The sequence below is a fragment of the Leucopleurus acutus genome (assembly GCF_964270905.1).
Source record: "Leucopleurus acutus genome assembly, chromosome: 9".
Classification (NCBI taxonomy): domain Eukaryota; kingdom Metazoa; phylum Chordata; class Mammalia; order Artiodactyla; family Delphinidae; genus Leucopleurus; species Leucopleurus acutus.
The window spans coordinates 40,722,947-40,735,020 of NC_139144.1; the positions used below are offsets into that span (position 1 = coordinate 40,722,947).

At 37.6% G+C, this 12,074-nt stretch overlaps 1 protein-coding gene across 1 annotated transcript in view; it reads left to right on the plus strand.

The window, feature by feature from the left end:
- Positions 1–6,872: 6,872 nt before the first annotated feature.
- Positions 6,873–12,074, plus strand: part of MEOX2 (mesenchyme homeobox 2) — a gene marked incomplete at its 5' end in the record, with an annotated part of 63,930 nt that continues 58,728 nt past the window's right edge. The window contains one exon of the mRNA XM_082846266.1: positions 6,873–7,386. Coding sequence (XP_082702392.1) covers positions 6,873–7,386 — 514 coding nt within the window. The remainder of the gene's footprint in view (positions 7,387–12,074) is intronic.

A 12,074-nucleotide genomic window follows, 5' to 3' on the forward strand; every position in this document is an offset into this window, starting at 1 on the left:
CTTAAAGCTGTTTGCAGTAAGTGGAGATGTTATTGTATTCGATAATGGGTAAAATTTATTTAAATTGACTTTGAGTATGTCTTCACAGACACCTACTGAAACCAGGACATGTAGTCATCTTAAATAAGGTATGTGCAGAAATACTGCTGCAGATTGCTACAGGTGCTCTAGATTAAAGAAAAGAACTGTTAGGTTTCCCACTACTCATGCAGCCTGCTTTCAAGATCAGTAGTAAGATTTACTGTATTTTATCGTAAAGTATTCCAAGATTGTTTGGACTTTTTCAATCATGACTGTTTTCCTGTCCATTAGTTACTTATGCTCTCAAGAATTAGTCTTTAGAAATATGAAATTTGACAAAAGGGATAACTGCAATTCTGAGGTAATAAGGCAAGTTTCATGCAGAATGAATTTGCCAAGCAGGGGGTATCTTTTATAGCCACTCTGTGTTGAAGAGGTTTCAACTGGTACTCATACCTCATGTAGTACGGAGAAAGCTTTACTTTGATCACAGGTCTCCTTGTTAGTAAAAACAAAAACTGTTAGCTGATGGTAGGAGGAATTGCCTTATCCTGAGCCCTTGGGCTTACAGCTGATATACCTTCTGAGTTCTGGTTAGTGATTTATTCTACCGGGATTCCCTTGTACTTTGAAGTGCTCTAGGATGCAGTTAGCCCAATACTTTTCTTTATCCCCCTCAGTCACTGAAAGCTGTTGAAAACCAGCTATTCCCTTCCCAAATACTAGTACCCCAACTTAGCAAAAATCATCCTTTAAAAATAAATAAAATTTAGAAAAACAATTGACTACACTGAGTATCAGGTTACATATTTGCAAGCCGAGAAGGCAACAGTTATTCAGAACCTCAAACATTCAGTAGCTTGCACATTTCTAGGCATTGACCACATCTGCACCTACATTTCACATTATGCACATGTGATTACTTGAAACTGTTTCTCAAACAGTATTTTGTTTTTATTACTTTTGTCAAAAATATAAATGCCACATATATGTTTAAACATAAACCTTTCTGATTACTTATTTTTAAAATTCCACTTAAACTAAAACATGTTCCTGGGATCCTTTTACCATTATTATAAGTGTACATGGCTTATGAATTACAAATATAGAATTATTTTCTGCATATTTAAGCTTATCTTATTTCTCTGCCTTTCCCCCTGTTAAATACTTTCTTCTGGTTTTCCCTTGACCTAATCTGTCCTTTGATCATCCTTCTAATTTCTTAGGTCAACTGAGCCATAAGCAGATATTTGTCATTTAGTCATTTTCATTCTTGTTTTGATCCATTTTTATATGTCTATTACCTTGTATAAAATTACTCCAGATCGTTTCTCAAAATCTTTTACAAATCTGAGCTGAATCAAAGTACTAATATTAAACTCTTAAAAATATTTTGTTATAAGACATCTTGTATTTGGCCTTCACTTTCCATTTTATTTGGTAAGCAAAAAATTTTCCCTTTATCCCTATAAACAAAAATGTTGATATCAAAGGCAGCTGGTCTTTCTTTGCCAAGTCTGAATTATATAAATTGTAGTGTGCAGTTAAATATTTTGGGGAAGCTATACCAGCACAACTAAAACACAGAGGTTTTTAGTGATACAAATCATAAACCCAGGCTCACAATGAAAGAGATACTGTAAGAATAAAACATGCTATAAATTGATGAAGCATGAAAAATAAAAACACATAAGAAAAACCTACCGTAGTGTCAAAATTACATTAGTCATGTTAAACTCTTCAAGTTGGAAAACTTAAAACAGAAGACTAAGGTTTTACCTAAAATTCCCCTGTTTAGTTTTGATTGAATTTTTCTTCCCCAAGATTTATGAACTTGTTCTAAATTCAATCTGCTTAAAAGTATAACATTGCTTTTTATGACATGGGAGAAATGGTTTATTTCCCATAAAATATGGATAGAAATTTAATGCTTATGTGTTTGATGGTATAGAATATATAATGTAATAAATAGCATTTCGTTATGGAACTGTCTTGCTTTAGTGTGCCTCTACATCTTAGATATGTAAAGGAGGCAATTTTCAACTATAAAAATTTAAGATGCATACTTTATCAATAAAAATAACATACAAGTTGAGTGCAAATGAAGATGTAGGAATTGAATGTAATTTTTCCTCATATGCATCATTTTAAAGTAATTTTGTTGAATAATTCTGGATTTAAGACATGTGGACAAAAGGAAGTTCAGTTAGAAGTTTTTGAAATTTGAGAGGTAGTCATTGTCTTCCTAATTTGAACACCCCCGCAAAAAAATATATAATTAGAACTTCATGAAATGTATGTGGAAAGCAACTGGAATTAGGAAAGATTGCATATATTTTGAATTTTTAATTAAATCATAAATTTAATATTATCAGTCATAATCTATATTTCATGCTAGTTTTCAGCACATTATTTACTATATGACACTTGAAGAAAACCACCAATTTCTAAAAGAAATCATAAATCTAATTGTAGGAAGAGAGAGAAATTAGAAAAACAAAATATGCTGAATATTATTTTATACTTTTCAGAGTAATGAATAGGTATTCATATCTTCTAGTATATGTAGAAGGATAGCAGATTTTATTGTGAAAGCACCAATTATTATGTAAAAATAGTAATTTATTTAAAAAATCAATAAAATATATAGAATCACTAAATAACATGCAATAGCCAAATTTTTCCTTAAATTTTATAGTTCATAATTCCTGGAGAAAGCCAATTCTAAAGTTTTGTAAAATGGAGCGCATCATAAATCACATAAATTACCATTGAGTATTTAGCATCTTTTAATATATTTTCAAAATTCTTTATTTCAAAATAACTGACTTTATTTCTTGGAAAAGTGTAGCAGAAATAATATTTATACTCTCAACAAAACTTTCAGAGACAAATTCTGGTTTCAGCATAATCTTCCGTACTTAAATTCATATATCATGACTATATGTTACCAAGGCAATTTTATCTAGCAGGTAAAACTCAAAATAAAGTTGTATAATATCTGTAGCTAAAGATCATTTTTAATTTATAATATTTTTATTCCCATCATATCTCATGTCACAAACTTACAGAAGAATGGCAACTCTTAAAAGAATCGTCATGAGTCTTAGAATTTAAACATAAATTTTTCAGCTTGCTTAATTTAAGTTCTTTTCCCCTTAAAATATTAATTAAAAAATACCTCTGCCTTTACTACTGAATATCATTTCATTAAGCAGAAGGAATGATAGATATACACATTTATCAAGTTTAAAGAGCTTAGCACATGTTTAAAATAATTTTGATCATGTTTTCTACAAAAGATGAGCAGCTTACATTTTTCATATATTCAGCCTCTTGTTATAATGTGCTGCTTGATATCAAAATCTTGCATAAAATATTATTAATGAAACATTTTTCACAGAAATTCAAGTATATTGTAAATATATGGTAAATACTATGCTATATGTAGTTTAAAATGAATGCTATAGAAATTCTCTAATAAATTTGGTAATTTTTACCATTCTCCATGAAATTAGCCGTTTGAGGTAAAAAGGCATCTTTCAACATTGGGTTTTATAGATGTAGACATTGATGTAGCTATTATAGAAAATGCTAGGATTTTTCCTGTTATTATTGCATTTTAAAAAAATTCTCTATGGCCTAGAAAATAAAAGTTAATATTTTATGTTTTTCCAAATATTCTAAGAAATGAAACTTCTGAAAAAAAACTTTATGGAATAATTAGTATATATTTAGAAATTCAGAGAAAACAAACCAGTCATATTTAATTCTGGAATGTATCAAGACCTCCTTTTTTTACATTTTTTTCCTTTGAATCACACTTTTTCTCTTCCAAGTAACGTTTTCCTTATATTATACTTTCTATTAGACATCAAGTTTCCTGATATATGTTTTGGGTCTACATTTAAAAAGACCTTTTCTGCTAGCTTTCTTTTAACTGTGTGCCTTTCAGAGAGACTCCTTTCTTTTCTAATCTTTTCTAATTTTTCTTCACCAGACTTTTAGCCCCACACTCAGCTGACTGACTGAGACAGGTTGTAGAGAAATTTCTGGACATGTTGTTAACATCTGACACAGTGAGAAAAAAAGCCAGCACAGTCACAAGGCAGGTTCAAGGAGAAGTGGCAGCTCCTGGAGAGGGAAACTTCTGTGTGTTTGCTAGTTGCTGGTTACCTGCAACACACTGGTTAAATTCAAATCCATTCATTTCTCGTGTCTCTCCCTCTAAACCACTGTAATGCAAACCAAAAGGACCTTTATGGATGTTTTTTATTGATGTGTGCAAATCAAGTGTATCTTTTAATTAGTCTTGTCTGACATTTTCCACAATACTTTTAGTAGACAGTATTATATAAATATGTCTGGTGACTTTATGGAGGTGGTTGCCTAAATTTTTCTTTGGATAAAGCCTTTAATGCTTTCACCCAGGATCCGTAGAGGAGCTACCCGAGTTTGGGAAGTTTAGTGCTGCTCTTTGTACTTTAACTTTTAATATCAGAGCACATATTGAAACCATAAACACAATGAAAATTCAAAAAATATTCCGACTATATTAGAAGAATATATCCCCTCCTTTTTTATCCTTAAAGAGCCAAGGGCGTGGGGAGTGGCAGGAAGAAACATTCTTAAGATCTAAGCCCTGGACGCCATCCTGCGAGCGCTTAAAACCCTTAGAAGCGTGCAACGTGAAGAACACCCCCTTTCGAAATCTAAAACAATATTAGATTCCCAAAACATATCGGCAAAGAAAGCCTTACCGTCAAACGCTTGCAGCAGGTTCCAGCTCAGACCCAGACTGAAAAGTTGAGCAGCTGGTGAACAAAAGTTTTAGCTTTTTTTTTTTTTTTAAACGAAGTCTGCAAAACTAATTTCCCACAAAATAGGGCTCAATTTCCGTTAAAGAAAGCAGCGCTTACAAATCTCAGAATTCCTGATCACCCCCACCCTATCCCACCTCTGAGCACTGGAAAACAATTCGAACTTTCACACGGATGTAAAGGTTTATTGCAAAGCCACTATTCTACAGGACAACTTAAAAGGAAAGGGAGATGGTCAGGCTGAAGCCTGAGGGACGGGGCTAGGGAAAAGGTTCTGCCTTGGTGACATTTCTCAAAGATTAATCAATACTTTTTCCTAATTCAAACCAGATGTCTGGCCCAGTTTGCTGTACCCATTAATCCCATTAACAACTTCAAAGACCTGGTCCCCGTCCTCTGGACACCTGAGACAATGAAAATAACAGGGCGACGCTGCTGGTGGCACATTTGGGGTCCCGGGCGGGATAGGTGAGCGCCGATATTCTCCTGATGCGACACGTCCCAGGAATGATGCGACTGTTCCTGCAGCTCATTATGAGCGGGCGGCGTGCTTACCTTGTGTAAACGACTTGGCCCCCAGCAGACGGTGTCGTCCCTCAAGCATGTGACGGTATCAAAGCCCAGCCGCCGCTCGCATTAATTTACTGGTGGAAAGTTTTCTAATTCATTTTCTATGATGCAAGATTGTAACCAGGGAGACCCGAACTTTAAGGGATACCGAAGTGCAATATTTTTTCAGTAAATGGAACCATGGCGGGAGGTGGGGAGGGGTGCGATTAGCTGATTTATCTTTGAGCGGAAGAGAGATGGGTTTCTGGAGGAAAACAAGGGGACGTGGGCTGGCTCCTGAGGGAAAAGACTGGAAATGTGCGTGCAATATACACTTCACTTGTGACCGGGACGTAATCGCTTCGGAATACTCCTGATCCAGGAAGAGTTCTTCTTGGTGGACAAGTGGCTAGGAAATGGAGTGGGACTAGGAAATCGGGAGGGAGGACATTTGCGCAAAGCAGAGGAAAAGACCCCACCTGGCACCGCAGGTGAGGATGCCAGAGTCAGGACATCTGCAACTGTCACCGCCCCATGCTTTCTACCACCCCACCAGGTCTCGTTCCTTGCAGCACCGAAAATGGCCCTTTCTTTGCTCGTGGGTCACTTCCCAGCATCCTCGGATCTGACGTCCCAGCCCATTAACAACCCACCCACAGACACCGGCTGTAAAAAGCTAGGAGTGCCCCTGCGCCCAGGGCACGAATTGATGTGAAGTTTGAGAAACTTATCTGAGCGCGCGCCAGACTAGCTCTGGTCTTCTCCCTTAATCCTAGTGCTCCTTTCGTGCTCCTCCACAGTTAGGCGCAGCCCAAGCTTTCCTGCAGGTGACAGTACCCAAGGGGCACTGACAAGACACCTTTCATGAGAGCAGTGAGCAGGTCGGACACTGGGTGCGGGGTTGGGGCTGGGGGGCGCTGCGGCGCGGCCTGGCCGACGGAGTGGGAAAGGGAGCCGCTGCCCGCCGGGGCTCGGGTTTAGGCGCCAGGCGCGCCGCTTGCAGCCCCGGCTGCTGGCAGGGGCGGGCGGGCGTGGGCGCGCTGCGTGCGTCCAGCCGGCGATAGGAAGTGGAACTGCGAGCGCATGGCGCGGACTGAGCCGGAGTTTTGGAGGGAGTTCGCATGTGGTCAGCACTGGGCTCCTAAGCCAGCCCCCAGCTCACGTTACACTCTATTTATAACCTCTCAGAGCCGTTTCCCCTTGAAAGCAGTTCTCTGGGACCACCTTCTTTTGGCTTCAACCTCTCCTACTCTTAACATCTGAGTAGCTCGGAGGGAAGCTCCTCCAGGTCCGAGTGTTTATATGTAAAGGAGACTGGCCGCTAGGGCTCAGGACCGGGATTATCCGAGCTCTGCTGAAACGCGGGCGGCTATTGCTTTGGGAGGGGGAAAAGTCACACGGTTTCCAGGGAAAAGTAACAGAGAGTGGCGGCGTTTGGAACCGTCGTGAAGTCTTCTGTCTGGAACCCGAGACTTGCATGCTATGGAACACCCGCTCTTTGGCTGCCTGCGCAGCCCTCACGCCACCGCGCAAGGCTTGCACCCGTTCTCCCAGTCCTCTCTCGCCCTCCATGGAAGATCTGACCATATGTCCTATCCCGAGCTCTCCACTTCTTCCTCGTCTTGCATAATCGCGGGATACCCCAACGAGGAGGGCATGTTTGCCAGCCAGCATCACAGGGGGCACCACCACCACCACCACCATCACCACCACCACCACCAGCAGCAGCAGCACCAGGCTCTGCAAACCAACTGGCACCTCCCGCAGATGTCCTCCCCGCCAAGCGCGGCTCGGCACAGCCTCTGCCTCCAGCCGGACTCGGGAGGGCCCCCGGAGCTGGGAAACAGCCCGCCGGTCCTGTGTTCCAACTCTTCCAGCTTGGGCTCCAGCACCCCGACCGGGGCCGCGTGCCCGCCAGGGGACTACGGCCGCCAGGCGCTGTCACCCGCGGAGGCGGAGAAGAGAAGTGGCGGCAAGAGGAAAAGCGATAGCTCAGGTAAGGGCGCGCCGGGCACCCTCGGCGAAAGGGGGCGGAGAGATGACTGGGAAGATTCTCGCCCTAGAGTGAGGCGGCGGGCGTTATGGTACAGGTCTTTCCTCCCTGGCTCCTCGCCGCCAAATTCGGAGAGGCTGCTTTGGTCCTTTTATTTTGGGGGCACGTGTTTCTCCGAGCGCAACACTCAGCCAACTGCGTTAAGCTCTCCAAGATTCAAACTAGTTTACCAGAAAGTTGAGAAAAAAGGACAAGTGACAAGTATGTGAAATCGATTGCGAAGCGTGACCTTCCATCTGAGCGATGGGGAGAGGATTGCACCCTGGGATGCAGCGTCCGCTGGCCGTGCGTGCGGGTGCCGTTCCTTGACTTTTCCATTGCAAGTTCCCGACTGAGTGGCTAGATTTTTCCCATCGTTAACTGGATTTCCAAATTATTGCACAATAGTTGGAACTTGCAATGGAACTTGGCAGAGCATATGAGAAAAAAGTTTTCGTTGTGTTTTTTTTTTTTTTAAATTCTGATTTCAGAGTTCTTTAAATAGCACCCTATTCCAAATGGTAAAAATTTCCCTTTCTTGGGGAAGAAGACAGTCTAGGAATTCAGAGGATTTTAAGGAATGTAAGAGAATTTTAACTAAATACATGCTCAGACCCTTGAAGAAAGACGATTCTTAATAGTAGTTGTATTTATGTGATGCTAACAAAAAAGAAAATCTAAGTTTTTAAAGTGGAAAGTAAAATTCTCCTCCAGGTGAGTATTATCGGAAACAAGTACTGGGAAACAAACAGCAACCCCGGGTAGCGCTGGTACTGGAGGGTGTGCGCAGGAGGCACAGACCTACGTGGGGATAACTTGAGCCGCCACGCAAAAAGGGGAACCTTACTGAATGCGGATGCCTGAAGGCAGAGGCTGCCAACTAAATTTTAGCAGTCCAGAGAAACTGAAGTTTTGCAGGCAACTCATCAAAGCCCTGACCTATCCGTATCCTTATGAAATTGTTAAAAGATGCTTTATAATTAAGGAGGTTGTGAGTTTTCTTCTGTAGCTATAGTGCAGCCTGCGTTCCGTCTTTTCGTAAGCTGTCGTTTGTTTAATATAATATTTACATATTTTCTTTCTTTGCGGAATTGGTTTAACAGTCCTGGAAGATAATTCCAGATATTGGTTTGAAAGACTGAAAAATGTCTATCCTTTATAATGCTTTAGGTAAGATCCCACATGAATGACAATGAATGAGCCGCATATTTCATGTTCTTTTGCAGCAATGGTATCAGTTATTCTTAAGCGTTAGTATGGGATGGATTCTTCTATCACAGACTTAAAATCTGACTTTTACATTCCAAGGTCGGGTGAACTTCTAATGCCCCATCACAAATTAGTTAATATCCAAGAAAGTTGCCAGCAGTATCACTCATTTTAATGGTTTTTACTAACCATAAGTGAAACACCCTTCAGACAGAGAGTTAAAAGGTTAATCATAGCAAGGTTTCCATCTTCATTAGAAAAAAAAAAGTCAATTTTAGAATGAGATCATTTTATAGAGTTAGCATTTGATATCAATATAACTTTTCTGGGATAAGAGGATCCAAGGTCAGTTTGGTTAGCGGCACTTTAGCATTTACCAGAAGCTCTTACTGTTCATTTTACTTTCTGCAGTGAGAAACCTATGTGATGGATTGTTTCATATGCTGCCTCAGCTGAACCAATGCACCTAAGTTTCATAGGGCAAATTGAATTTTCATATAGGCATATGTTATTTTGGTTGAGGAGAAATAAGGAAAATGGGATCTAAGAACTGGTTCCCTTCAATTATTTTAATAACAACTTTCTTAAGAATATTGGTTATATTAACAGTGCTACCCTCCTTTGGTGGGAAATAACCATATAGCAAAATATGTTTATTTTTTCATGTTGAAGCTGGCAATTAAAGGCCTGGAAAGACAAACAAAAGTTTTCATCAGCTACATAAAGTATTAATAGATTACATCTTGAGCGGGAAATACAATTAGCCATCACCAAGGGTAGAATCACTGGGGAGTTAGAATGAACATTTTCTTTGATGGGATATTTTGAAAGAACTCTTGGCTATCTAAAAAGAAATATAACAATAGTTTCTGGTTAAATATCTGTATACTCTTTGAAAATAAAATTTAATTAGCCGAATTCAATATTTTAGTTAATTAATATTTGTTAGGTCTTTAGCTAGATTTAAATTCAAGGTAGCTTTTTCCTGGAATGATATTGTATTTGGTCTTCTATAATTTATGTTCACAGTTATTTCATTTCATATTATTATAAGGGCATCTTGAGCTAGCAGAAACTAAAGCAAAGTACAAAGTCAGTGTAATATTGGTATATTGTTAACACATATATCTCTCATTACTTATAGCATAGTTTAATGTTTCGGTATTTCCAAAAAACTATATTAAAGTAACTTCTGCACTCTTGAAATTTTAAAATTGTATTAGACAAAACTCACATCATGCATTATAGAGACCATTTATATTTTGTTAGGCAGTTTATAATTTCTGTGTATTTCTAGTTGAGAGTAAATGTAATACATAAACCCAGGGCAAAGTCGGAACCAAATTTCTGTATCCTTGCATCTCATACCCAGATTGTATGAATATGTGTATGTGTGTATGACTGTGTGAAATTCTAATGGAATTTTAAGCCCTGGAAAACAACCCCAATATTTATCCATGGTACTGATGCTAAAACTATAATATGTAACATTTTCCAGTGTGCATTTACATGTGTTCCCCTTCCCAAACACACATGGACACACGCATATACAAACTCAAGAAGTTTGAGGGTCTAGAAACAAATATTTATGGACTTTAGGCTTCCACTATAGTTTACTGACAATTGAAAACAACGAAGTTTAATAGAAAATCACACTATTTTTTTATATGTGTTAAGCATATTTGCAACTTTGAACCTGCTGTGCTTTCCAGCACTATTAGCAAAACCAACATCTGCCATGCCTTCAAAGCAACTCTTAAAAATCAAAACTTTACAACTGTACTTAAAACAATCTATAGAAAGCAGGTGATTCTGAAAAAATGTCTATAAATAGTGTGAATTACTTAGCTTCAGTTACTTTTGATTGTTCACCAAGCAATGTAGTAATAAGTATAATACTGCCTACTTTCAGTTAATATCACCAAAATAGATTAATCAATCTAACTTTAGTTTTTATGCAGGTAATATACAGTATAAATATGTAAGTATTTGATATTCAAATTAATTAATTTTATAAAAAATCAAAATTATATCAAAAAGGAAGGGAGTGATTCGGGGGTAGTGATTTTACAAGGTTTTGAATCAGATTCTTGTAAAATTGTAAACATTTTATTATAGCTACAAGATCATAAAATACTTGTTGTCAAATTATGTCTGTCTGTATGCCTGGCTCTGCAGAATGATACACAAGTATTATGTTAATATGCTAGAAATTAAAATACCGAGTAGTGTCGTACCTACCCTAACTCTAGAATTATATTACACTTTTTTCTTGATATTTCTATCGTCATGTTTTCTGAAAGAAAAAAAGTTACTTTATTATTCATCCCTGTGTTGCTGGATGATGACTTTTTAGCATTTGCTTTAGAATTTAAAATACAGTCTTTTGGATATAGATGACTATAGGACAGTACTGAAGAAATTAAGGGCCTCGAATCTATGGAATTTAAAAAGTACCATTTTCAGTCTTTTTCTTGGAGTGGTAGATTAATTTTAGGTGTGAACATTTTTAAACGATGACCTGAGATAAAAAAAACTGCTAAGTACCATTGACCTACATGAGTGTTCTCAAATGATTACGCTCAAAAGTCAAGAGCAGCAACTCGTTTAGAATCAAGGCGCTTTATTGTGGAAAGTCAGCAATGGATGGAAGGAAGAATGCAAATAAATACTGAAATAGTTTCCATTTCTCCGTAAATATCTTTATAGTTGATTTGAAAAGGAAAAGCATCAAATGTAATACATGACACTGCTAAAACATTCATTTGGGTTAAAAAGCCTTTACCAAGTATTTAAAATTTTAATCTTTTTTACAGTAATTATCAATGGAAACCATTATGTTGGCACACAGTAAGCTGATCGCCACTAATAAACTGAAAAACATATTTTAAACATTACTTTGTTTGTCTGTGTTTGAAAACATAGACCCTTCATCACAGCGTTGGAATTTATAATATAATTTTTATTATAAGACCTAAACAGTCTTAAGAAATTAATTTTAAACAAAATAAAATAACAGTAGGGACAACCCATCCCCTTAGAATCAGAGAAACTTGAGAGACTAATTCTATATTTAGTAGAAGAATTAACTTTTTTTTTTTAAGAAATAACCTATGTGTGAATTAATAGCTGATTTATGTTAAAAAAAAATCCCCACATATAAACCTATTACATGTATTTAGCCTAGTAATGGTGCCAGTTTTATTCATTTACTATATTAAAATATATATGTGCTGGGAAATTTCGTTATTTACTGTATTAAAAGTGGCAGCCAGAAACACACAAAAAATGTGATGTCTTTTAGATTTTCATTTCAAATGAAAATAAACAATATAATACAATAATATATTTTAGTTTTAGGCTGTGTTATAATATATTTTAGTTTTAGACTGTGTTCACTTCAGTAATTTATTTTTAAAATTTAAGAGTGAGATTTTTTTCCC